Here is a 26,381-nt window from a genome sequence, read left to right on the forward strand (position 1 = left end):
GATGTTAGCTAGTTGGGTCAAGAAACATCTGCAAGAAAATAACCAAGTTCAGAGAGCACCAAAAATGCCAAAGGATCCTTTCCCTCCTCCTCCTCCTCCTCCTCCTCCTCCTCCTCCTCCTCCTCCTCCTCCTCCTCCTCCTCCTCCTCCTCCTCCTCCTTTCCACAAACCCCACTCCCTTGTAGCACTGATGATGTTGCCTAGTTGGGTCAAGAAATGCCTGCAAGAGAATAACCAAGTTCAGAGAGCACCAAGGACCCCAAAGTCATTGTACTCCTTTCCCCCTTCCTCCTCCTCTTCCTCCTTCCTGAAAATCCTACTCCCTTCTAGCACTGATGATGTTACCTAGTTGGGTAATGAAATGCCTGCAAGAAAACCTCGAAGTTCAGAAGGCACCAAGGACCCCACAGTTCTTCTCCTCCTCCTCCTCCTCCTCCTCCTCCTCCTCCTCCTCCTCCTCCTCCTCCTCCTCCTCCTCCTCCTCCTCCTCCTCCTCCTCCTCCTCCTCTTCCTCTCCACAAACCCCACTTCCTTCTAGCACCGATGATGCTACCCAGTTAGGTATTGAAACGTCTGCCAGAAAACCGCCAACCCTCAGAGACCACCACGGGCACCCACAGTCCACCCCCTACGCTACAAATACTCTCTTCTATCCATAATTGGCCCCTCACCAGAGACCGAGATCTGTCAAATCGTCTCTTAACCCTGATCAGGATGGGAGGGCGGCGGCGGAAACATTTCCATAATTCATCCCGTGTTTCGCAACTTCCCCACATAAAGTTGGCCCCATGAATATTTAAGATCGCCCTCCCTGGGGGAGATCAAAGGAGCGATATGATTCAGCCGCAGACTGGAAGGGAAAAGGACGGGGAAGGCAGGAGAATTACAAACAGGGAGAACATCCGTGGGCAGAGAAAAGAGGTCTGAAAGCACACCTACCAAACTGAGAACAACAACTGGTGCCTTTTTGCAATTGGTAAATAGAGCCTCTGCAGGCAGGAGTACTCTACCTTTATAACGCCCAGTGCTACACCTAGGCAAAAATGATAGAACGCTATCGGTCCTGTGCTAGGATACTGTCTGTCCTCCAGGTATTGATTGTTCGAGCTGTAAAATTGTCGCGAGCTGCGGCCTCTTAAAACAATTACAACCCGAAATGGGAAAAGGATTTGTTTATTAACGGCCGCGGCTGCCATTTTAAGACCGAGCAGTTCGTTATCTCTATGGATATAAATTTCAGCATCTTCTTCTTCTTCTTCTTCTTTTTTAAAAAAAATTATTTTATTTATTTTCAAAACACATGTGAAAATTACATTTTAACAGTTCTGTGTCAAGCGTTACTTCTATTTACAATTCTTTTTCGTATCAAACCTTATTTCTCTTATCTATGAATAACATTTCCCAAACCTCATAAAACTCAGGCTCCTCTTTACCTTTAAGTTTCCTCGTTAGCCTATCCATCTCAGCACAATCAAGTATTTTGTTTATTACCATATTTTCGGAAAGTACGTCATCTAATTTCCAGCTTTGGGCATAAGCAATTCTTGCCGCTGTTAATATATGTTGAATGACATATTGGGTATGTTTCCTTTCAGGTTTCCTTTGATCATCCCCAATAAGAAAGTTTCTGGCTTAAATTCAATATTGCACCCTGTAATTTCTCTTATCCATTTCTTCAATTTTTCCCAATATTTTTTTAACTTTGGGGCATTGCCACCACATAGGATGGCATGTTCCATCTGTGCTTACATTTCCAGCAGTGCAGTTTCGTATTCGGGTATATTTTGGCCAGTCTCGCTGGTGTCAAATGCCATCTATAGAAAAATTTCAGCATCTTAAAGGAGAGAAAAAGAGCACACAACAAGTCGTACGTATTCTCTTATTAATGCGCTGTTCATACTTAATGTTTAATTGCCAGATTAGGAGAAAACACAGCAATAAGAATGGAAGTGTTTGGCTGCTGGGTCAATTGATCAATAACCCAACCCCAGAGGAATGCAGTTGGCCTTAAAAGAAAGCTCTTCAAACCAGCAATGTTCTACCTTCAAGACCAGTGTTAATACAGTAACTGGTTTGTTACTGGAAGACCGTTGAGGTGTTACTTATTGCTTGATAGTTGGTCTGGTGTTAATCCCTGTTTATCTGGTTATTGTTTGCTGGCCAGGAGATGTTTTGATCATTTTCCTGTTTAGGTTTTCACTGTCGCAGTTCATTGTTGCATTTGGAATGGTGTGTAGACGTGTATCTCTATGTGCCTGTTGACAGCTGATTTGTCTGCATGCCAAGCTTCCAGAAATTATTTAGCAGCTTAACTAGGACTTAACTAGATCTAGGATGCTCCCAGTTTCCCAGCTGAAACTGGGATTAGGTCTCTCCGTTGAACTACCCAGAAGAAAACAAAACTCCCACCCACACTGACAGGACAAACTGCTGGGACATAAAAAGAGAGCAAACCCCACTCCCTTCTAGCACTGATGATGTTACCTAGTTGGGTAATGAACTGTTTGCAAGAAAACCACCTAACTCAGAGAGCACCAAGGACCCCACAGTCCTCCTCCTCCTCCTCCTCCTCCTCCTCCTCCCTGCAAACTCCACTTCCTTACTAGCATAGGTGATGTTAACCCAGTTTGGCAACGAAACGTCTGCAAGAAAAACGTTTTCAAAGAGGAAAAAAAATCCAGTTGTTTTCAGAAAAAGCACCTTAGGGACAGCCACGACCTGGATGATTGAGAATCTCCATCGGCATTTATTCTGGAATCCCTTGTGTTCTGGCTCAGAAGATCCTAAAACCACCCCTGAAATTAAAAAAAACAACCACAACCTTCAGCCTATCGACTATAGAAGACGCGCAAAGCTGACCTTGGACTGCCAGGAAGGAGAGACCCAAGACGCTGGTGCAAAAATCACGCGAACGGCTCTCTACACACATTATCATTCAGAACTTTTTGCAAAATCAGGATCCAGGTTTTTTCTGCCAGGCTGGGGATGACCTTTATTTTTAATTAAATCCCGCTGATTGTTCTGCTTGCTGACTTAATAGCCCAGGTTCACATTTCCAGAAAGACAATAAAGGGGAAACCTGGAGGGGGCTTTTCCCCCTCCCCCCCACCAAGAACAAACAAATTCTTTTCCCCAAGGCAGGTCCTGTCTGATTTAAAAATAACCGGATCCTTTTAGATCTTTCTCTCTGTCGCTAAGGACTCTGCCGGGCATTTCAAGCTAGAGCAGTGGAACAGATCCAGTTTTCTGGCTTGCAACTTTTATCCAAAATCAGGCAAAGCAGGGCAGGCAGATTGAATTGCTCACAGAATCATTCAGTGATCTATCTATCTGCCATCGGCTAGCTCAGCCTGTCGCATGAAATTGCCTTGCCGTGAGTCTGCACTGAATAATAGAAACTTCAGTCCTAAGGGAGGTTCGGCTGTGCTTAAAAGCAGAGCTGAAGATCTAAAGACTAGCTAGAAAGCAAGAAATCCAACCATTTCCTGCTAATCTAAATCTCCCGGCACAGCAGAACAGCTGATGGTTGGGGGAGGGAAAAAAGGAAAAATAGCAACTTAGCAGGCAAGTGTGCCAGGTAAGGAGTGAGTGGGCAGGGAGGGTTCCTGCGGGCCATGTGGGCAGCACAGCCTTGTGTTCCCGCACAGCCTGGATTATTTGCTTTTGGGGTGGGTGCTCTGGGGGTGAGATTTCTCTGTGGCCCACCAAAATTTTCTCACGGCCCACCAGTGTGCCGCAGATCACCAGTTGGCAGCCGCTCTTCTAGTCCAATCCCCTGTTCAATTAGCAGAGCCTACACCATGCCAGAGGAGTGGCTGTCCCGTCTCTTCTTAAAAGCCTCCAGTGATGAAGCACCCACAACTTCTGGTGGCAAGCTGTTCCATGGGTGAATGGCTCTCATTGTAAGGAAATTCCTCCTGAGTTCTACGTTCTTAGTTCTGTCTCCGATGACTCTCATGGGGTATTTATTCTCTGAGAAAATACGTTTACACGAAGACAGGTTTCTATTTTATTGCACTTCATCCACTGAAAAAGGAGTGTCTTCGTGCAATATATTGTGTAGGAACCTTTTTAACCTCCATGACCCAATACAGGAAGTGCTCGACTTGCAACTGTTCATTAAGGGACCGTTTGAACTTACGACGACACTGAAAAAAGTGACTTATGACCATTTGGCACCCTGAATGACCATTCTGGCATCCCCCGTGGTCACGTGATCAAAATTCAGACACCTGGCAACTGACTCGTATTTATGACGGTTGTCCTGGGATCACATGATCCCCTTTTACGACCTTCTGACAAGCAAAGTCCATGGGGAGTCCAGGGTTAACTAACTTTGCTACATGGTCATCCACTTGGCTTTTAGTAAAGGGTACCTTTGGCTAGAAGCGGAGTCGAGGGTCTTTCTTGCCTAAAGGACCAACTCAGGGCAGGCCTGACAGTCAGGTTGCAACCACGTGAGCAGACAGAACATCTGTGCTCGGCGCCCCATCCCTCCTGTCAACCCTGGGCGATGATCAGTGTGTTTGCAGAGTGTTAAATAAGGCAGAAAATGGATCACGTCTCGCTAAGGGAGAAAAACGAAGGCAACCGAGGAAAATAATAAAGGAGGGAAATAACAATGAGGCAGCTGTGGGGGCCATTGCAAGGACATAGCCATTGTTGCAAAGACATGTGGATGTTTGCTGGTTCACAGTGTTTCATACACAACCTGTAGCGCATGCGCGCGTTGCCACTGGGCATTCAAAGCCAGCCTTTATCGGTGGGCCCCTTACCTTACGGAGGGGTGCGCAAGAAATTGGTTAATCTGCTTGTCGAATTTGGAAAGGCAAAATCTGGAGCTCTGTCTTTTCAGTTCACCCAGGGGTTCCCAACTGCAGAATTAATCAGCCCATCTGAATAGAGCTGAAAGGGACCTTGGAGGTCTTCTAGTCCAACCCCCTACTCAAGCAGGACACCTTATACTATTTCAGACCAATAGTTATCCAGTCTCTTCCTCAAAACCTCCAGTGATGGAGGCACCCACAACTTCTGGAGGCAAGTTGTTCCACTGGTTAATTGTCCCCACTCTTAGGAAGTTTATCCTTAGTTGTAAGTGGCTTCTCTCCTTGATTCGTTTCCATCCGTTGCTTCTTGTCCTGCCTTCTGGTGCTTTGGCGAATAAGTTGATTTATGGCAGCCCCTTTATGGCCACGATATATATAAAAAAAAAGACGTTGAGGCTCCAGAAAAAGTGCAGAGAAGAGCAACACAGATGATTACAGAACTGGGGGCTAAAGCATATGAAGAAGGGTTGCAGGAATTGGGTATTGTCTAGTTTAATGAAAAGAAAGATTAGGAGTGGCATGATAGCAGGCTTCCAATATCTCAGGGGCTGCCCCAAAGAAGAGGGAGTCAAGCCATTCTCCAAAGCACCTGAAGACAGGACAAGAAGCAACGGATGGAAACTAACCAAGGAGAGAAGCAACCTAGAACTAAGGAGGAATTTCCTAACAGTGAGAACAATTAATCAATGGAATGACTTGCCACCAGACGTTGTAGAGGCTCCATTACTGGAAACTTTTAAGATGAGACTGGACAGCCATTTGTCCATAATGATATAGGATCTCCTGCTGGAGCAGGGGGTGGGACTAGAAGACCTCCATGGTCCCTTCCAACTGTTATCCTGTTAAACTCGGTAAAATCCCAAAGCATTGTTTTGTCAGGAGAATTTTCAGCCAAAACCGGACTCCTGAAAAGAGCAAAAATGTCTATTGTTGGGGAAAAGGTGGGTTAAAACAACTGATAGACTTTGGGCAGACAGTGCAAATCTGATAGATTCTAAAAAATGAAATTGGATGGGTTTTCCCCCCCACTTCCTCACATCTAGGTGTCATTTTCAGTCATTGTAAGTGATTGTATAGAGAGACTCATCCAATTCCCTTTTGAATTACTCAAATGACCCATTTTCTGGCTTTTTACAATGCCGGAGCCACAAGCTGAAAAAAATAAGGGAGTTTGCCCAGCAACACATGCCGCAAAACACACACACACACACACACACACACACACACACACACACATTCTGAGCTTAGCAAAATGTGTGAACAGAGTTGCTAGGATATGGAGTGGCGAAGTGGATTGCGTGACTTTAGCCTCTTGAAAGTTAGGTGGCATTGCGATTCCATCCAAGCCGCCTTTGATATACACTCTACGACTCTTGCCATTGGGTTCCTAATAGAATAGAATAGAATAGAATAGAATAGAATAGAATAGAATAGAATAGAATAGAATTCTTTCTTGGCCAAGTGTGATTGGACACACAAGGAATTTGTCTTTGGTGCAAATGCTCTTAGTGTACATAAAAGAAAAGATACATTCATCAAGAGTCAAGAGTAGAGTAGAGTAGAGTAGAGTAGAATTGACTTGAATTGAATTGAATGCTTTATTGGCCAAGTGTGATTGGACACACAAGGAATTTGTCTTTGCATTTGGTGCAAATGCTCTCAGTATACATAAAAGAAAAGATACATCCGTCAAGAGTCAAGAATCATCAGGTACAACACTTAATGATAGTCATAGGGTCCAAGAAGCAATCAAATCATGCTAGGAAACAGTAAAAAAAATTGTAAGGATATAAGCGACAAAGTTACAGTCATACAATCACAAGTGGGAGGGGATGGGTGATAAGAAGGATGGGAGAATTAATAGTAATAGTAGTGCAGACTTTGTAAATAGTTGGACAGTGTTGAGGGAATTACTTGTTTAGCAAAGTGATGGCGTTCGGGGAAAAACTGCCTTGTGTCTAGTTGTTCTGGTGTGCAGGGCTCTATAGCGACATTTTGAGAGTTTATGTCCAGGATGTGAGGGGTCTGTAGATATTTTCAGAGCCCTGCAGTATACAGGTCCTAGATTGAAGGCAGGTTGGTAGCAGTTGTTTTTTCTGCAGTCCTAATTACTCTCTGGAGTCTGTCCTGTTGGGTTGCAGAACCAAACCAGACAGTTATAGAGGTGCAGATGACAGACTCAATCATTCCTCTGTAGAACTGGATCAGCAGCTCCTTCAGAACAACTGCAGTGATTTCCTTAACAATGGCAGCAGGAAAGGCGGGAAAATGAAGGCAAAAGCTCACTTAAACAACCATCTCACTTAGCAACAGAAATCAGAGGGGTCGATTGTGAGTGTAGGTTGAGGGCCACCCATCCAAGAGTCTTAATTCTCACAGGTTCAAAAGAACCCTCAAATTCTCTCGATTCGCTGCTGGCTTTTAATTGGATCGCTTCTGGGCTTCCTTGCATTCAGAGAGAGAGAGAGAGAGAGAGATTTTCAGCTTCAAAACTGTGTCGGTTTTTAAAAATGCCATCCTGAAAAATGTAAGATGGGCAGCGCTGAGTCACACCAGCTCAGTGGCTGTCTGTTAATCTAATCCTACAGGCATTTTTTTTGCAAACCTTCAGTGCCTGACCAAGTGGTGCAAAAGCACGCTTAACTGGATCATGGAAAGGACTCACATTTGACATCTTGTGCCGAACTTAGATGCTTAATGTCAACTTCTGCTCATTAGTGGGGTTGTGCATTTCCAGCCTAAGTTGTCATGCCCCTGTTGGAATCTGATTCGGAGGGGGAGGCCGAGAAGCTGACAGGGAGTGGGAGTGTGTCTCTGTTGGCTGTGGAAGAAACTGGGGAAGGGCAAAGTCCAGCTGGGCAGAGCAGGGGTTAGGTAGAACAAGGGAGAGGGAGTTCAGAGGAAGACCCAGGCCCACCCACCCCTCTTCATCCTAGGGCACGCAGGGAGGAATGGAGAAGGGAGCAATATGAGCTGCATGCCTTACAGGGGGAGGAAAGGGCCCTGATTCCCTTCATTAGCTGCAGCTGGGAACACAGTGTTTAAAAAGGCAAGCTGCGCACAGCAAAGTTGTTGGGAGCAAATCGTGGATTATCTGGTATCATCAAGGCTTATCTGGGTTCCTGGCTTCTTCCCAACTGTGTGTGTTTTGCTGAGCTTTCAAGCCTGCAATTCCTTCTCCTGCCCTGTCCAGTTAATTGCTGCAGTGTGGATTTTTATTTACAGTTTGTGTATACTTTGTTTTCAGACTGAATTTCCTCCACTTAAAGGCTGTTCTTGAGAGAGTTTTTTTCTCCAGCCGAAGGTAACCTGGACATTGGGGGCAAAGTTGGAGATAAGAAAGGGACTCTTCTTGATTATTTGACTGTGTTGCCTTTGTGCCATGCCCCTTTGGGTCATCACATAAATAGTCTGTTAGTGGCCTGGGGTGTATTACATAAATGCAGAAAATTTGATTAATACAGAGATGGGCTCTTGGGAGAGAGAATGTGGCTCATTGTGTCATAATTTATGAGATTTTTTTTTCCTGCAAAAGGATGTCTTGTTGGCCCATGACACCGGAGAACCCAACCCAAATGAGAATGTTTCAAACCAGGTTTAAAAATATGAAGAACATGAGATGTTTTTTGATGCACGGTGGACTGATGAGCAAGTTTTTGATACCAGTTCATGCGACGATGTGAAAGATTTTGAAGATTAATGAAGAAAGCAGAATTCTTTTTACCGTGACTTTTGGGCACCGAAAACAAACTGTGATGGTAGACTGATTTTCTAGACGGTAATTGCAGCAAGATGATTATACATATAAAAAAAATACTATTATCTCCACAGTGGAGGAATGGGCTTTTTCAGAAATGCTGAGGCTGACCTGTTTGGTCAAGGGGAAACAAAATATAATAGTAATGAAAATTTTTTTTGAAAGACTTGAGACCTTTTATTAACTTTTTGCTGAAAGAAGGGGGAAAAATGACACGATGATTTATGGGTTTTTGAAAATAAGAAAGATGTAGATTAAACACGAGGATGAAGGAATTTATATAATACCTACAATTTGCTATAAAATTGTACACACAAATATATGTCGAAAAGCAAAATGTTATTGCTGCCTGAGATCAATTTATTTGATTCTGCAAGGAAACGAGAGCTCAAAATTTTCAAGGTTGGGCTGCCTCTGTCCAAGGTGCTGAATCTGGGAACTGAAATCCAGTTGGTGTTTTTTTGGGGAGGGGGTTGTGTGTGAACACAAGTGTTCAATTACGTTTGCTCTCTGCCCCATGGACTCCAGCACTGGCAAAGGTAGGACTGATGACCTCTGGGTTCCCTTCCAACCCTTCAATCTTGACCAATCTCCCTACAGGTTTAGTAAATGGCATTCAAGAGCTGCCACTTTCCAGGGGAATTGACAGGTGTGCCTTGACTTGACCAGAGGAAACATTTGGCCAATGGTTTAAAGGCAGGAGGGGTGAGGAGGGGAGAAGTTAAAGAGGCTTGTTAAAAGAAAAGGTACAGATAGCCCTCGACTTGCAATCACAATTGAGCCTCCCCCCCCAAGTTTTCATCGCTCTGTGAGACCGTTGTTAAGTGAATCTTGCCCAGTTTTACGCCCTTTCTCGCCCCCATTGTTCTTGCTCCTGATTGGCTTTTTATAGTTCACTTGGCAGCGATTCAAAGGAGAGAAAGGTGGGTGCTTATCTCAAGGGACTGTTCTGGGACTCATTCCTGGCTGGGAATGCACATAATTCCCAGCGTTGAAATAAAACAAGAGTTGTGCTTAATTGCCATCTCAGGAAGCCTGGGGTCAGAACATTGATCCAACAGGTCATTGGGGGGGTTGTCTGGTGACGTATAAAAGCTTTCAGATCAAAACAAACTTCCTGACTCCCATTTGGACATCAAGCAACGCTGGTGGGGGAATTCTGGGAGTTGAAGTCCACTCAGCTTCAAGCGGCCAAGGTTTGTAGAACACCATTTGGCTGTTCAACTCCTTCAAGCCAAGGCTTGTAGGATCCGGCCTGCAAGTTACGTGAGCTTTGAACGATTCTGAGTGAACAACGTATATACACTTTAACTGCATCCGTAGCCTTTTTCCAACAGGGCATCCAACTTGAGGGTGAGAAATTGGAGATTCCCCGAGGAATTCTAGCCTGAGGATGAAACATCAGACTGTTCTGGGAAGGATTGTTGTATGATGCTTCCTTGCTTCCTTCTTTCCTTTTTTTCTCCCCTCCCTCTTTCTCTTTTTCTTTCCTTCCTTCCTTCCTCTCTCCCTCCCTCCATCTTCCTCTTTCCCTGTCTCCCTTTCTTTCTTCCCTTCTCCTTCCCTCTTTCTTTCCCCCTCCCCTTTCTTTCTCCTTTCTATCTTTCTCTCCACCTCCCTCTCCTTCCTTCCCTCCTTCCTTCTCCATCCATCCATTCATCTATCTCTTTCCCTGTCTCCCCTTCCTATCTTCCCTTTTCCCTCCCTCTTTCTCTTCCCCCCTCCCCTTTCTTTCTCCTTTCTCTCTCTCTCTCCTCACCTCCCTCTCCTTCCTTCCTTCCTTCCTTCCTTCCTTCCCTCTTTCTCTTTCTTTTTCCTCCCTCCCTCCCTCCCCCTCCCCCTTTCTCTTTCCCTGTCTCCCCTTCCTTTCTTCCCTTCTCCCTCCCTCTTTCTCTTTCTCCCTCCCCTTTCTTTCTCCTTTCTATCTCTCTTCACCTCCCTCTCCTTCCTTCTTTGCTTCTCTATCTATCCATCCACCCACCTTTCTCTTTCCCAGTCTCCCCTTCCTTTCTTCTTTTTCTCTCTCTCTTTCTCCTCCCCTTTCTTTTGCCTTTCTCTCTCTCTCTCTCTCTTCATCTCCCTCTCATTCCTTCCTTCCTCCCTCCCTCCCTCCCTCCCTCCCTGCTGATGACACCAGCAATGGGTAGAGGAGAAACACCATGAAAAATTGCCACGTTTTAGCCACTACTCCCTTAAATAAATGCTAGGACATGTCCTTCCACCTCGAACCATCGGTGCCCAAGTCTCTTCTCCTTGGAAAGACATTGCTGTCCCATCGCACCGAGTGAGTCAGGACTGGCCCAGGGCGCACATCCAGGGAAGGAGTGAAAACCGGGCCGAAGCCGCGCTTAACCATTTCCCTTTTCTGGCCCAGCAGGGCATCCTATCGAAAAAGCACCCAAGTGCAGGGAAGCTGCTTCCAAGGGGCTGCCCGCCAACAGCAGAGATTCCTCGCCACCTGTCCAACCCGCACTGCATAACGGGGAGGAGGAGGTGGGGGGAGAGGAAGAGGGAGAAGGACACCCTCTCTCCCCCAGGACTGAAAGTCCGGAGGGCGAGGGGTAAGACTTCCATCGGAGAATCTGCAATTCTTCAGGAAATGGAGTAATTGAAAGTCGCCCTGCCTCTTGGGGGGGGGGATTGGAGAAGGTGGGGTGGCAGCCGGCGCGCCTCCTTCCCCTGGCAGGCGATATCTTTCCCCCACCACCACCTGCAAAAAAAGGTTCACTGTAGATGCTTTTGCCACACAGACAGCGGAAGGCGCGCGTGTAACTGTCGTGAGTCAACCGGAGCAAAGAAGCCGACGAGAAAAAGAGAAGCCGAGGAAACTGGCAGGAGATCCGGAAAGGAATCGGTTCTGTTGGGTCTGGCGGCTGGAGAAACTTCGTCTGAAGCGGCCTGGACCCTTGCGTGTCCCCCCAACCCGTCGCCTGCCTGCATACCTGTTTACCTGCTGCTCCTTGCGCTCCTTTAAGGAGGGGGATTGTTTGTGGGGGGGGTGAGGTTGCGGAGAACCGAGGCCGGCCCAGAAGGCTGCTTGCGGCGGACTGGCGGGGGCTGAAGCTCGAGGAGCCCCCCTCCACCCCGCCACCTCCCCGCCCACGAGGGACCGGACCGGGCAGGCGCTGAGTTTCTCCCCGAGTTGTCATCCCCAGGAATTGGACTCCCGGCTGGCGGAGTCGGAGGTAGATCTCCACGCCGGAGCTAGAACCGGGTTTGTCTCGGGGCTTGCGGCACCGACCCAAGGGAGGTCGAGGCAAGCCGTCCACCTCCTGGGCGAAGGGAATGAGCTTCTCCTCGGCCGCCGCTTCTTCCACCCGGGGGCCTCGCCTCCGATGTCTCTTCGGCGCCGATCTCCACGCGAGTTCCACTTAGGACCCGCCGGTGCGTGGCGGGCAAGCGGTTGGATCCACCGCTGAGGAGCTTCCAGCCCGGGGGTGGGCGAAAAGGAATCTTTGGGGGACGAGGGCGGGGGGGAAAAAGGAAACCCACTTACCCCCCTCGCACGCCACCGATCGCCCCTCGCGCGCGCGTGCTTCCCGCGTGGCATCCAGCTCGCCTCTTTATGACATTTGGAATTAAAGTTTGGGCTTCTGAAAACAGCCAAGATGCCGTTCCATCCCGTGACGGCCGCTTTGATGTACCGGGGCATTTATACCATTCCCAACATTTTGGCAGCGGATCCCAACCCGGTGGATATTCCCGAAGACGAATTGGAAGGTACCGAGAAAGGGGGGGAAAAGGGGGGGCTGCGTGGAAGTGGGCTGGAAAGAGCAACCCCGAGGGGGAGAGAGAGGGGGGGAGAAAAAGCGGGGTGCGCGCGTGGAACGTGCTTGAACCCAGGGGAAGAGGGGAAGGGGCGCGGGGTTGGTGCAGGAGGGGGACATTCCCACCCAAACAACCAACCACCCGCCCAATCCCGGGAAAGTGAAGCTGGTAAACAAGCTCAAACGCCCCCACCCCCCCCCACCCCCCAAATAAGTGGCGAGGTGTTCTGACGTGCGCAGGGGTGTTTTGGATGCCGCGGTAGAAGAGGAAGGAGAGAGGTCGCGGGAGGGGGGTCGGAGAGGAGGGGGCGAAAGGGGCGGGTAAGGCACTCTATAGAGGTCTGTAGCGGTGTGTGTGTGTGTGTGTGTTGATCTGGTCTACCTCGCAGGGTTGTTCGGAGGAAGGAAGGGAAGGCGAGGGAGAGGCGAGGCGGCGAGGAACCCCCAAAGAGACAGAAGCCGGGCGGGGATCGGCTTCAAAGCATACTCCCCCTCCCCGCGGGGACCATTCGTCTCGCGGGGAGAACTTGGGACCAGAGATTGAAGGGGGAGAGAGACGCGTGGAAATCTGGCTGAAAAGCACCGCAGCAGCGTGTGTGTGTGTTGTCTTGGAGGTGGAACGGGGAGGGAGGGAGATAGACCGGCTGGAGACGTGCTGGGCTAAAGTGAACCCAGTAGGAATCGTTCCCGCGTGGGGAGGGAGGGGGCGCGTCGGCAGAGAGGGAGGGGAGTTTCCCGAGCCCCCCCCTCCCCCCCCAACTCTCTCTCCCCTCCGCTGTTTTTGCACCACAAGAGGCTGCAGGCTGCGCGCGGAACAGGTAGCGGCGGGGGCGGCAGTCTCCATCCAGGCAGCTCTTGGTGGATGGGGGGTGGGGGAGAGAGAGAAAGCGAGGGGGGGGTCACCCTGTGATATAAACACCCTCTGCGGCGCTTCCACCGGACTTGCAACTTGGAAAGCCAGGCTCCCAACGTCCCCCCCCACGCTCCTTCTCCCCTCTCTCTCTTCTACCCCCTTCCTTCTTCTCTTCCTCCCAGCCCCGATCCGAACTCACGCGCCCCCTTTTCCACCCCCACACACCCCCCGGAGGAGAAAGAAACTCCCAGCGCTCCCTCATTCCACGCGTGGCGGAGGAGCCCGCCGCCGCCGCCGCCTCCAGCCTTCGCGCGGCCGCATCCGTGCGCCAACAGAAAAACACACCAGCCTGGCTCCTAGGTTATAGGATGTGGGTGGGTGGGTGGGTGGGTGAGTGAGCGACGGGGGGGGGGGGAATCCTGCCGCTACCTCGGAAGGAATTTGAGGCAGGGGAGGCGTTCATATTAGGTAGCGAGGAGTGGGCACCTTCTCCCCTCCCCTCCTCCTCCTCCTTGCCCACCGCGGCAGATTTTCCCGATGGCGTCTCTTGGATTGGGTTTTTCGAGAGGGGTCCACGCGGAATTGCGGAGAGGGGAGGAAGGGGGGCTGTTGAGCTGTCAATCTCTCTTTCTCCGCCTCGACTGCCTCTCTCTTTCCTCGCCCCCCTCCTCTCTCCCCCCACAATAGATCGATCGTTGGCCAAAGTCACGCAGGAGTGTGTATATTTTATATTTTAGAACCGATGAGATTGGCAGCCGCCTTGTTTTGAAGGTGGGAAGGGAGGGAGAAGGGAAGGGGAGGAAGGGAGGATAAACACTGGGCCCAACCCACTGGGGACTCAACAGGTTTCGCCTCGAAAGCGAAAGAAGGCCCGCAGGCCGCCTTTTAGAACCGAGCCCGTGGGTTCGTGTCCTGCGTGGAAGCGTGCCGTGGGCCTCTCTCTCTCTCTAGCTCTCTTTCTCTCTCGGATCTTCGGCGTGACGGAAGAGAAAATCACGGGAGTTCCCGTGTCGGCTTCACGGTTTGCCACTGACTGGACAGCGGGCTCAGCCCGTTGCGTGGGGAATCTTACCTTCCCACCCGGGCGAGGCCCGGGTCTGACCCGGGTGGGATGAAAACAATTGCGACCTAAGGAGAACGACGAGGCTAGTCTACAGCCTTCCCCGTTGGGCCAACGCGTATACCGAGGGCGCAAAGAAACGCTTCGCTTCTGCAGAAAACGGGCAGCTTCCTTCCCCCCAAAAAAGAACCACATAAACAGCTCTCCCTGCTCTATTTCTCCCCCCAACTCCCTGGCAAATTATCCCACTCTCTCTCTCTTCTTTCTCTCTCTCTCTCTTGTCTTCAGCTGTATTCAAACAGTCGTTTTCCCCCAGTTCAGAAGCTACCCGGGTGTGTCTAAAAGGCAACCTTAAAATACTCCAAAGAGCCATTTGGACCCGTGTCCCACAGAAAAGGGAACACCGGGAGCCACAAAAATCCTTCCCATGCCTGACTTATTTCCAGAGCGGCCACAAAAACTAGCATCTATCCTTGAATTAAAGGTTCTGTTTTCTTCTGAAACTTTCCTTTCCTTGGATTTAGCCTACCAGGGGGTGGGGTGGGGTTCGAAAAGCTCAATAAATCGCATTGCACATTGACAGTGGCAGTGCATATTTTGAGTAGGACAGGGCACCGCAAGCAGAGGGATTGGAAGAGAGCCCCATGCGGCTCCAGAGCCTCTGGTTGCTGACTCCTGGGTCTGAACTCTCGGATGGTAAACAAACAAGCACATTAAAATTTGGGGGGGTTAAACTTCAGGGAAAATGTTTTTCCTCTCTGGGGCCCTCCAAAATCAACCGGATAGATTCTGCAAATAGCTGGAGATTTGACTTCGTGGGGCTTGGCTGGACCCAGATCTCTTCTCCCGTGGCCGGAAGAAACTGGATCGGGGAATCCCAATGAATCGACGGGGAAACGGCTTGCCTCCTGGATTGGATTGGATCATTTTTCACAAAAGATCTGGAGAGAGCCATTTGTCGTTCCCCCATCCCCCCGTCCCCCGGTTATAGGGACTGCTCCTTGAGCAGGGGAGGGTTGGACTAGATGACCTCCAAGACCCCTTCCAGCCCTAGGATTCTAAGCTGGCTAAGGGAAATTGATTCGTACCGCCGAAGGGGCCTCCATGGGTGCAGCAGGCTTGGAACCTCCCAACCTTACTTCACCCACCCATCCCACAAATTCAAAAGCCTCATTTCCAAGGGGCAGAAAATGCTTTCAGGGCCCTGAACTTCCTTGCATATATTTCGTTCTCTTCAACCTCCCAAACTCGGGATTGTTTCCCCTGCTGTAACCTTCTTTTCATTAGGAGTGAAGAGAAATTACCCACCTACCATTGGGGGGGGAGAGAAATCACCCACCAACCTAATTTGGTTTTGGTTTTGTCTGAAATCCACTGGTGTATTATTATTATTATTATTTTAAAAAGCTCTTGCTAACGGTATTCTTCCACCACCCACAAGTATTCCTTTGGCAGCTGGGTCAAAATCCAGGATTCTCCAAGAATTCAGAATAACGGAGTTGGAACGGACCTTAGAGGTCTTCTAGTCCAACCCCCTCCTCAAGCAGGGGACCTTATGCCATTCTGGAGCCTCCAGTGATGGACTAGCCACAACTTCTGGAGGCAAGTTGTTCCACTGGTTAATTGTTCTGACTATCAGAAAATTCCTCCTTAGTTCTAGGTTGCTTCTCTCCTTGGTTAAGTTTCCATCCGTTGCTTCTTCTCCTGCCTTCAGTTGCTTTGGAGAGTAGCTTGACTCCCTCTTCTTTGGGGCAGCCCCTGAGATCTTGGAAGGCTGCTCTCGTGTCTCCCCTAGTCCTTCTTTTCATTAGACTAGACCTACCCAATTCCTGCAACTGCTCTTCCTATGTTTTAGCCTCCAATCCCTTAATCAACTTTGTTGCTCTTTCTCTGCACTCTTTCCGGACTCTCAACATCTTTCTTGCGTCACGGTGACCAAAACTGGACACACTTTTCCCAGGGTGATGGTCTTACAGTCCCTTTGGGCTCCTTCTAGATATTTATTCGGTTATTATGCAATTTTTTGGACGTCAAGCCTGGCAGAGACATAGAGTTGTTTGGCTAGACTGTCTGCACCCTGAAGGGGCCCATAAGGTGGCCCGTGGTGGGACTGGGGAAAGGGTGTTGCTTTTGAGGCAGAAGTGCAGAGGCTGAGTAGAAGTGGTGGTGCCCGTGTTTTTCCCTGGGCCTCAAAAGATAATAAATTCCGATTTAACTCCTGATCCGCAGTAAAAACAACAACAACAACAACAACAACAACCCATCTTATTTGTGGATAAGCTTGACCAAATCAATTGCAATTTTCTTGGCAACGTATTTCAGAGCTGGTTGGTTGTTCGTTTGTGAGCGAGGAGAAGTACTTGGTCCAAAATCACCCAGCCCAACCTTCTGTAGCGTAAAACACAAAATTCATGGCCTCCTGGCATTGAATCTAGAGCCTTAACCACTAGCCCAGACTGGCAGAGCAGAAGAATATAGAATAACAAAGTTGGGAGGGACCTTGTAGGTCATCTACTCCAACCCCCCCCCCAAAGGATGGGAGATTGGTGTCCTCCACTCTCAGTTCCAGCGTGCCCTCAGATGCCCCTGGAGTTGTGTCCCCTCTGCCAACGTGTCCTCAGGTGCCTCCTTTGACAGGTTTGAGAGAAGCACCGCCGTCCAGGAACATGGGAAGGGATGAATTTTCAGAGATATCCTGAAGATCGACAGTTAACTCGGGTCCCTTCCTTTTTTGCACCTCTCCGGCCGTGAAAAATCCGGGCTGCTTCTGTTTACATGCTTACGCACGTGAGAAAGACCTTCTGTGCACGTGAAATGGAGAGCCAGGAGCTGTGTGTAGAGAGCCCAGGAACACAAGCGCCACATGGTGTAGGATCTCCTGCTTGGGCAGGGGGTTGGACTAGATGGCCTCCAAGGTCCCTTCCAACTCTGTTATCCTGTATTCTGTATGCTCAAAATCCATCTCTTGCTCTGTTGTGGCATCTCTATTACTGATCCAGGCTGGATTTTGGCATGGATCGTGGGCTGTTCTTTCAGCCTGTTTGATACATATGCAGGGCAGCAGCCTTAAAACTCCACCTACTCCCATCCACAAGCAGCTGGCCCATCTTTGCATCCAAGGCCATGGTCTACCCTCCCCTTCTTGGCTCTTCTTTGCAGCTGTGATGACTGCGGGGTCCTTGGTGCTCTCTGTGCTTGGCTGTTTTCTTGCAGATGTTTTGTGACCAAACTACGTAACATCATCAGGGCTAAAAGGGGGTGGAGTTTGCAGTGAGGAGGAGGAGGGGGAGTTGGAGAGGGAAAATAGTGGTGTCCTTGATGAACTCTGAGCTTGGCTTTTTTTCTTGTTTCATGGTCCAGTTTGTGGAGGAGGAGGAGAGGAGGAGGAGGAGGAGGAGGAGGAGGAGGAGGAGGAGGAGGAGGAGGAGGAGGAGGAGGAGGAGGAGGAGGAGGAGGAGGAGGAGGAGGAACAACCCTTAACCCTGGTTTTCCCCCACCCTTTTGGGTATCATAATTCATATTCTCCAATGAGACACATCCATAGCCAAGAGTTATCAATCCTGTTCTCGTGTTATAATTTTGCAAGGCAAAAACTTCAGTCACCTAGTTACAATCTCTGAAAAACTCTGTAGGGAATGCACTTTCAATTTCCAAGCTGCCGCACTGCTCTTTCAAACCCCCTTTCCCCGCTCCCTTCCTGTTGGCAACTCTAAAACAGCCATAGAAATGTTTTATGAGTTGACATCCAGCTTGTAAGGTTAGAGTTATTAGGTATGGATCAACGTCTTGTGTGAATCGAGGTAACAGGGGGACTGAGTAAAGAAGGCTAACATGAATATAAGTACTGCATTTTGTAAATATATGCCGGATGTGGTCTCTAGTAGTAGCTACTTTTTCCTTATCCTATCCAGAAACTCCATTTCATGGGGGTGAGCTCCAACTTTTGAGCCAAATCCATTTCCCACAGCACACTTAACCCAACTTAACCTGAACTAATCCACTCTCTGGACTTTGAACCACAGACCGACTAAACAGGCTGGGTTTGTGCTGCATATTTAGTTACACCCTCCCAGAAACTAACTCAGTTATGTCGGCTACGTAACCCTGGACTTAATGCGTTGTTTGAATGGAGCTCCTTAGGTCTTTCTGTAAACTGGGTCAGCAGGGATTGGGAGAGACCTAGCCACTTTGCAAAAACTGACCAAGTTTTTTTTTTTTAATTTATGCTTCTAACTTTACTTAGAAAATTTAGTGTTCTGACCAAGGCTTCCAAGACCATAATTAAGCACATGCTTAGTCCAAACAACTCTTGTTTTGTTTCGATGCTGTGAATTATGTTCATCCCAAACAGTTCCTCAAGATAAGCACCCACCTTTCTCTCCTTTGAATGTCTGCCAACAACTAAAGTGCCAAATGAACTGTAAAAATTCAACCGAAGTACGAAGTCCATACAGAGCTTTAAGGATTAATCCGAACAGAACGAACGACTTTGCTTCCTGCAAAGGTTTCTTCAAGCCTTTCCCTATTTATATTTTTATTTGCAAGTTAAGGACATGGAAGGGGTCCCTGGAGGCTTCAGGCAGCTTCAGAAAGCATCGCCGTTCCTTGATTATGTAACCTTTCTTCAGTCTCATTAAAAAATGCTCTGATTTGCCTGCCGTGGCTCAGGTAGCATAGCAAGCAAGTTAGATCCCCCTCCCAAATAAATTTCCCGACCCCGGCTGTAGTTAACCATGCCATCCTACAACAAGAAAGGTGTCTCTTTCTTGGTTTTTTCCCAATCACAGCTGCCTGATTGAAATGTGACAATCCATGCACTCATACTTCTTCTTCCTTCCTTCCTTCCTCCTTCCTTCTTCCTTCCTCCTTCCTCCTCCTCCTCCCCTCCTCCTTCTTCGCCTTCTTCTTCCTCCTTCCTTCCTTCCTCCTTCCTCCTCCTTCTCCTCCTTCCTTCTTCTTTTTCATCTTCTTCCTTCCTCCTCCTCCTTCTTCTTCTTCTTCATCTTCTTCTTTGTCTTCATCTTCTTGCCTTCTTCCTCCTTCCTCCTCCTTCTTCCTTCCTCCTTCCTCCTTCTCCTTCTTCATCTTCTTCTTCATCATCATCTTCTTCCTTCCTTCTCCTCCTCCTCCTCCTCCTTCTTTTTCTTCTTCCTTTCTCCTCCTTCCTTCTCCTCCTTCCTTCTCCTCCTCCTTTTTGTGGTAAATCTTTTCAGAAGTACACACACACCCCGCAGTTTTTTGTTTTCCTTAAGACTCAGGACAAATGGCGCTGTTTGAGATTTCAGCTGCTGGATATTTTGGAACGAGAAATGAAAAGAAAAGAAAGGAAGAAAAAGAATGGCGAAATTCAAGTGTAGCCGAAGGGAATTCTGACATGCCTAGGTTTTTCAAATGGGGTTTGAAAAAAAGCTGTGACAATGGTTCAGCATTGCAAGGGGAAAATACTTTGGGGGGGTGGGGAGAACAAACAAATTTGTGGTTTTAGCAAGCCGGCTTCTAAGAGAATCACGTGGCCTGTGAGGATGGAGAGCATCGATTGAACATTTTCAACTGTGGAGGGTGCAATGCCCCAAAACCCATGTAGCCAAGCCATGTTGATTTAGGAGTGGTGAGACTCCTTTTTAAAACCAACTGTTCCCCCAGATAGAACAGCTGGAGCAACCTAGTGCAAACAAGAAAGTACATTAACATATCCATTTCGAATTTCAGACCGCATTGGCAAAGGGCAGCATGTTTAACTTGATTGAGAGCCTTGGCAGCCACGTCTGCTAATGTGCAAAAGCCCTTGCTTGGTTTTAAACGTGGGTTGTGGGCTTGGAGAGAGTGAAGGCAGCTCCTCAGGAGTAGGTACTATTATATTGTACATAGCCAGGGGAGGGAAAAAACGCAAAACAAAAAGATGTGTTGATTGACTAGCCAGGAGAAGAAAATACAACAATCGCAGCTGGAGTGTTACGCAAAAATTAAGCGAAGGTTGTTTTTGAGCCAAAGAAGAACAAACTCAAATGGTGAAGAAGGTTGGAATTAGATAATCCAATCTTTACTCTCTCTTAATTGTTATTTCACATGCAGTTGTGGCTCATGGCCTCTTCACAGGTAGGAATAATACGAGACTAAGCATGGATTCTGAGCCGAAAGGAAATTTCTCCTTCGTTCTAGATTGCTTCTCTTCTTGATTAGTTTCTACCCATTGCTTGTTGTCCTGCCTTCTGGTGCTTTGGAGAACGAGTGAGTGAGTGAATGAATGAATGAATGAATGAATGAATGAATTCTTTATTGGCCAAGTGTGATTGGATACACAAGGAATTTGTCTTGGTGCATAAGCTCATCAGTCTACATAAGTACACTGAGAGCATATGTACATAAACCAGGCTTATCGTGGTAGAATAGTAAAATCATAATAGAATAGAATAGTAGAATAATAATAGAAAAGGATAGAAAAGGATAGAAAAGGATAGAAAAGGATAGAATAGAATAGAATAGAATAGAATAGAATAGAATAGAATAGAATAGAATAGAATAGAATAGAATAGAATAGAATAGGAATATGAATAGGACTAGGAATAGGAATAGGGAAATAGGAGAAAGAGAATAGAGAAGAGAAGAGAATAAAGGAAGGAAGGAAGGAATAGAAGGAAGGAAGGAAGAGGAAGGAAGGAAGGAGAAAGGAAAATAGAAAAGGATAGGATAGGATAGAATAGAATAGAATAGAATAGAATAGAATAGAATAGAATAGAATAGAATAGAATAGAATAGAATAGAATAGAATTCTTTATTGGCCAAGTGTGACTGGACACACAGGGAATTTGTCTTTGGTGCAAATGCTCTCAGTATACAAAAAAGAAAAGATCCCTTCGTCAAGAGTGAAGAATCATAAGGGACAATACTTAAGGATAGTCATAGGGTACAAATAAGCAATCAAATCATGCTAGGAAACAATCGATATTTCTCTCTCTTTATCTCCTGCTCCTTTTAAGGGAAAGCTTCAGAAGGTGATAAAACTCCAAGGACATTCCTGAATTGAGCCATCTCTAAATTGCCTTTCCAGGGGGTGGCCGAGCTGCCTTTAGTCTCACTGATACCATCTGCCTTTGAATGAGTTTAACATACGGTTTTTCTTTTTCCCTTCTGCCTTTCTTTCTTTATCTGTTTCGAAGCAACTGATACGCTAGTAAACTGCAGCAGGCTTTGTGGGGAATTTGATGCTGGAAGGCAGGAATTAGACTTCTTAAATTAAAAAGAGGGGGGGGGAAGGCACAGCCATCCTTCATAACCACTGCCTGGCTCTTCCAAAAAAGGCAGGCTGGCTGCCCCTGTTCATGGAGGTTTCATTTATTTTTGTCTTCTATCTTTTCTTTTTTAGGGGAGAAAAGGCAGGTGACCTTCGACTTATGACCATAATGGAGCCCAAAATTTCTGTTGCTAAGTGAGAGGGGAGAAGGGGAGGGGAAAGGAGAGAAAGAAGGAAAGAAAAGGGGAAGAGAGGAGAGGGAAGAGGAGGAGAGAGGAGAGAGGGAAGGAAGGGAGAGAGGGAAGGTGAAGAGAAAGGAGGGTAGGGTAGAGGAGGGAATAAGAGGGGAAGGGAGAGGAGAGGAAAAGAGAGAAGGAAGGAAGCAGCCTTTTAACCGGGAATTCGTAAGAATCATTAAAAGGTTTCTGTTCCCTTTGGTTCATGTTTCTTTTACTGGAAAAGAGTTTGGGTCAGAACAAGAGCTTCCAACAGAAAACGTTGAGTTAACTTGGGTTTAAATCACAGCCGCAGCTGCCCAGGTGCCCAGTCTTCTGAAATTCTCTGCTACATCTTCATTTAACAACCCCATCATCCTTTGCTTTCCTCGCACGTGAAGAAATCGGTGAATGTCACACAGATTTCCTTTCTCTGTTTGGATTCCCCCCCCTCCATCCCTCCCTTTTGCCGCTGTATAAAATGATACCCCACACTTATGCAAAACAGCGGCCTAATTCGGCTGAATTAATGCCTTTCCGCTGGTAGAAACAGCTTATTTAAAGAACAGGCTAATCAAGCGTAAATTCTTAAATGAACTTAAAAAAACAAAAACAAACCAGATTCATCTGAGTTGTTATTGCTCCGGAATGGACTTTCTAATTGTTCCTTTTCTTAATTGAAGGAGCTCAAATCTTCCTTGCCCTAAAATTATACAGGGATGTTTGGAGGTGTAGAAGGGGCAGTGTGGTGGCCTGGGGAGCTCTTGCCTCACAATCAGGAGGCTGTGAGTTTGATCCCAGGTAGAGGCAGATATTTCTCTCTCTGGGCACACTGAGAATATATATCTACCGAACAAAACTCTGCCCTTGCAACAGGAAAGGCATCTGGCCAGTAAAAAAAACTCTGCTAGCCCAGACTCCACCCCGCATGGGATTATGGGGTCATTAAATGATGATGGTGATGATGTTTGCAGGTGTAGAAAGACGTGGGATAGGGTGTGTGTGCTTTAATTCAGGATATAAATGGAATGGCCTGGACAGTGGGTGAGGAGTGGGGTACTGGTTGCCATTTATCCCTAACAAGACAAAAAGGGGCTGTAGGTCTTTGTCAGACGCAAAAGATCAGGACCATCAATCAAGTTGCAGCACAGAGGTTTTTTATTGGTTCAGGTCTATCCACAAGGATCTAGTCAACCACGGTATCTATCAATCAGCACTCAATCAGCACTAGATAGGGGTTGATTGTTTGTGGCAATGTAAGGACTCTCAGCTAATGACACATTTAACTCCGCCCTCTGCCAGCTCTTCCTCTACAGGTCTTTGGACCTCCAAAGTCAGGAGAAATGATGCCTTTGACTCTGGATGGGGTAGTACAACCCCAGACAAAATTAACGCTGGAATACATAGAACTAAGGATAAATTTTCTGATAGCGAGAACAATTCATCAATCTCCCACTGACTGGCCCCCAAAAACACTCAACCATCTTGTGTCTCTAAGGCAGGACTAGAAGTCACTGTCTCCTGGTTTTAAGCATGGTACCTTTAACCACTAGACCAAGCTGGCCTTGCGTTGGGTTGGCTGGCTGGAGACGGAGATCACACAATCCATCAAATATGTTTATTTGGCCAGCGAGCAGCAAAATTAAAAAGAACAAAACAAAACAAAGTGAAGCGGATAAATACATTCATATGTACTAGCAGCTAGCAAAATAAATCACACAATAGTTAAAGGTAAAAGTTCCCCTTGCACCTATGTGCTAGTCGTTTCCGACTCTAGGGGGCGATGCTCATCTCCATTTCAAAGCCGAAGACTGTCCGAAGACGTCTCCGTGGTCATCTGGCCGGCAGGATTAAATGCCAAAGGCGCATGGAATGCCATTACCTTCCCAACAAAATGGTTTCTATTTTTCTACTTGCATTTTTTTACATGCTTTCGAACTGCTAGGTTGACAGAAGCTGGGACAAGGAACGGGAGCTCACTCCATAATGCAGCGCTAGGGATTCGAACCACCGAACTGCCAACCTTTCTGATCGACGAGCTCAGTGTCTTAGCCACGGAGCCACCACGTCCCTAAATCACACAATACTAACAATCAAACCTGTATGACCATGTTAGTACAATTGCTACCCAGGAGAGAAATCGAAAGCACCGATATAGATATAAAATAAAAATTCAAAAATAAACTATATGTCCTCTAGAATTAATGGTCAAGATATAACAAACCAAGCAGTATTTTAACACAAAGGTTAAATTTGTCTTTGACCAATGATGTCTTGCCTTCATCATAGTGACCCAAAAACGTTCCGCTGCTGCACATACAATGAATGGTTTTAAATCCCGAAGGAGAAAAATTTATGGGGCCTCCCTGGGAATTGATCTATTAGGGGCACAATGTAAATTGACCTAACTGTCTCTGTAAAAATTTACAATGCAGTTTTACGTGTGACGCGGTTTCAACCACCCACAACACCAGAGGGGCAAACAGGCTCAGCTGCAGGGATTTTTAACTAGGTCTGCCTTGAAGAAGTGTGGGATGGAAGCATTGAGAATTTTTAACGAATACTGTTTCTCAGCTTAGGGAAGGTCAGAGACCACCAAAATGTCTGGAGCTCTGTTGTTAAAGGGTATTTTGGCTTAACACTCGTGCTAAAATCTAAAAGATTCTTGGTTGAGCCCTCTCTCTCTCTCTCTCTCTCTCTCTCTCTCTCTCTCTCTCCTCTCTCTCTCTCTCTCCCTCTCCTCCTCCCCCCATTACCTCTCCTTCCCTCTGCCTCTCTCTCTCCTCCTCTCCTCTCTCTCTCTCCATCCCCTCTCCTCTCCTCCTCTCCTCTCCTCTCTACCACTCTCCTTCTTCCCCACCCATTTCACCTCCCCTTTCTCTCACTCTCTCCTCCTGTCCTCTCCTCCCTGTTTCCTTTCCCTCCTCTCCTCTCTCTCTCTCCATCCCCTCTCCTCCTCTCCTCTCCTTTCCTCTCTACCACTCTCCTATCTTCCCCACCCATTTCATCTCCCCCTTTCTCTCACTCTCTCCTCCTGTCCTCTCCTCCCCTGTTTCCTTTCCCCTCTCCCTCTCCTCCTCTCCTCCCTTGCCCTCTCGTCTCCCAGCAGGGAAAAAAAATAATCAGGAATGATCCTCCCTAACTTACCAGAATAAAAAGAGAGGCAAAAACTGTTGTACATCGAGACCAGCAAGATTGATGTCAGCTTTCTCAAACAGACTGGACAGGAAACACAATCAGATGAGCGAATTATACTCTTATTGTAAACCTACATTAACAGAATCTTGCAAGTCTGAAAGTAGAAATCCCCCCACCGTCTTTTTTAATAGCCTGAGAAGTTTGGGAGTTTTCTTCTCTGCCCATTATGCAGCTGCGGGCTCTACTCTCTCTTATCTTATCCTTCCCTAACAGCCTCTCTTCCCATCCCAAGGACATTCGCACATGCCATTACATTAGCCTATACCTTTGGCCGCTATGCTAGGGCTTCCCAATTTTTCTCTCTCCTTCCTCTCCTCGTGCATTCCTCAAGGAGACATCAGCCCAAGCTAAGCTACGAATGGTAGACTATTTCTTCTTCCTCTCTTCCCTGTACCTTCTCAGACTTGGCAACAACAGATGACAGTGAATCACTCCTGGGGGGGTAGGCGGGGTAGGGGGCTTATCTCTGCACTGCATGTTACCTCCTGTAAAACCCACCATACCGGGACAAATGTCCCTTACAACCCCAGGGCTCAAAGGAGCCCTCTCAGCTTCCGGCCATCCCTGTGAATCAAGAGACAGATGGAGGCTGGATCAGAAGTGCGTTACTACCTCTGCTGTCCTCCGAATAGAACTGCGGTAGTAAATCTCTCCGTTGCAGGACAATTGAAAGGTTTTGAGTGACTCTCCTTACTTCTCGGTTGGATCTTTCTTGGATGAGCTTCCACCCATTATTTCTTGTCCTGCCCCAGTGGTGGGATTCAACCTGGTGTAACAACCGATTTGGTGAGCCCGCGATTTGAAAACTGCCCATTTTTCTGTCATAAGTCACTTTTTTCAGCAGAGGCATTATAACTTTGGTCACTAAACGAACTGTTGTAAGTCGAGGTCTACCTGTAGCCAGTTCTCGCAACCATTCATTGTATGCTTTGGTGCCCAGTCCCCTAATCTTTGCTTCTCTTCTCTTATTTTATTAAATTAAATTAAATTCTTTTATTCTCTTATTTTATCAGTTATTGGGAGAATATTGAAGGGGGAGGGCTTCATGTGGCACCACCATCTCTACCATTCAACCTAGAATGAAGGACACATTTCTTGATATTCGGAACAATCAGTTGGTGGAACGGCTTGCCTCCTGGAGCTGTGGGTGCTCCATCACTGGAGGTTTTCAAGAAGAGACTGGACAACTATTTGTCCGGGTGATATAAGGTCTCCTTGTTGGAATTCATTGTTGGAATGTATTTTGTATGCAACAACTACAGTAGTATTCAGCCAGTAGAGGGCAGTTTCGAAGTTTGGATCTATAGTATATGCTCTTTTGTTCTTTCTAAGCAGAGTTTCCCGTTTCCTGTTACAATTAAGCAATTGAGCAGTAAAGCACATGGTGATTGTACTCTTTGTTTGCTCTGTGGTACTATAGTTCTATCTATCTATCTATCTATCTATCTATCTATCTATCTATCTATCTATCTAT

At 47.3% G+C, this 26,381-nt stretch overlaps 1 protein-coding gene across 1 annotated transcript in view; it reads left to right on the plus strand.

Annotated features, from left to right (window-relative positions):
- The first annotated feature begins 12,069 nt into the window (after positions 1 to 12,069).
- CABP7 (calcium binding protein 7) overlaps positions 12,070 to 26,381 on the plus strand; it is a 33,613-nt gene continuing 19,301 nt past the window's right edge. Inside the window, exon 1 of the mRNA XM_087942424.1 lies at positions 12,070 to 12,303. Coding sequence (XP_087798550.1) covers positions 12,192 to 12,303 — 112 coding nt within the window. The 5' untranslated portion in view covers positions 12,070 to 12,191. The remainder of the gene's footprint in view (positions 12,304 to 26,381) is intronic.

The sequence above is a fragment of the Notechis scutatus genome, chromosome 13 (assembly GCF_049901735.1).
Source record: "Notechis scutatus isolate UNSWTSFEM ecotype Mainland chromosome 13, rNotScu1.2, whole genome shotgun sequence".
Classification (NCBI taxonomy): domain Eukaryota; kingdom Metazoa; phylum Chordata; class Lepidosauria; order Squamata; family Elapidae; genus Notechis; species Notechis scutatus.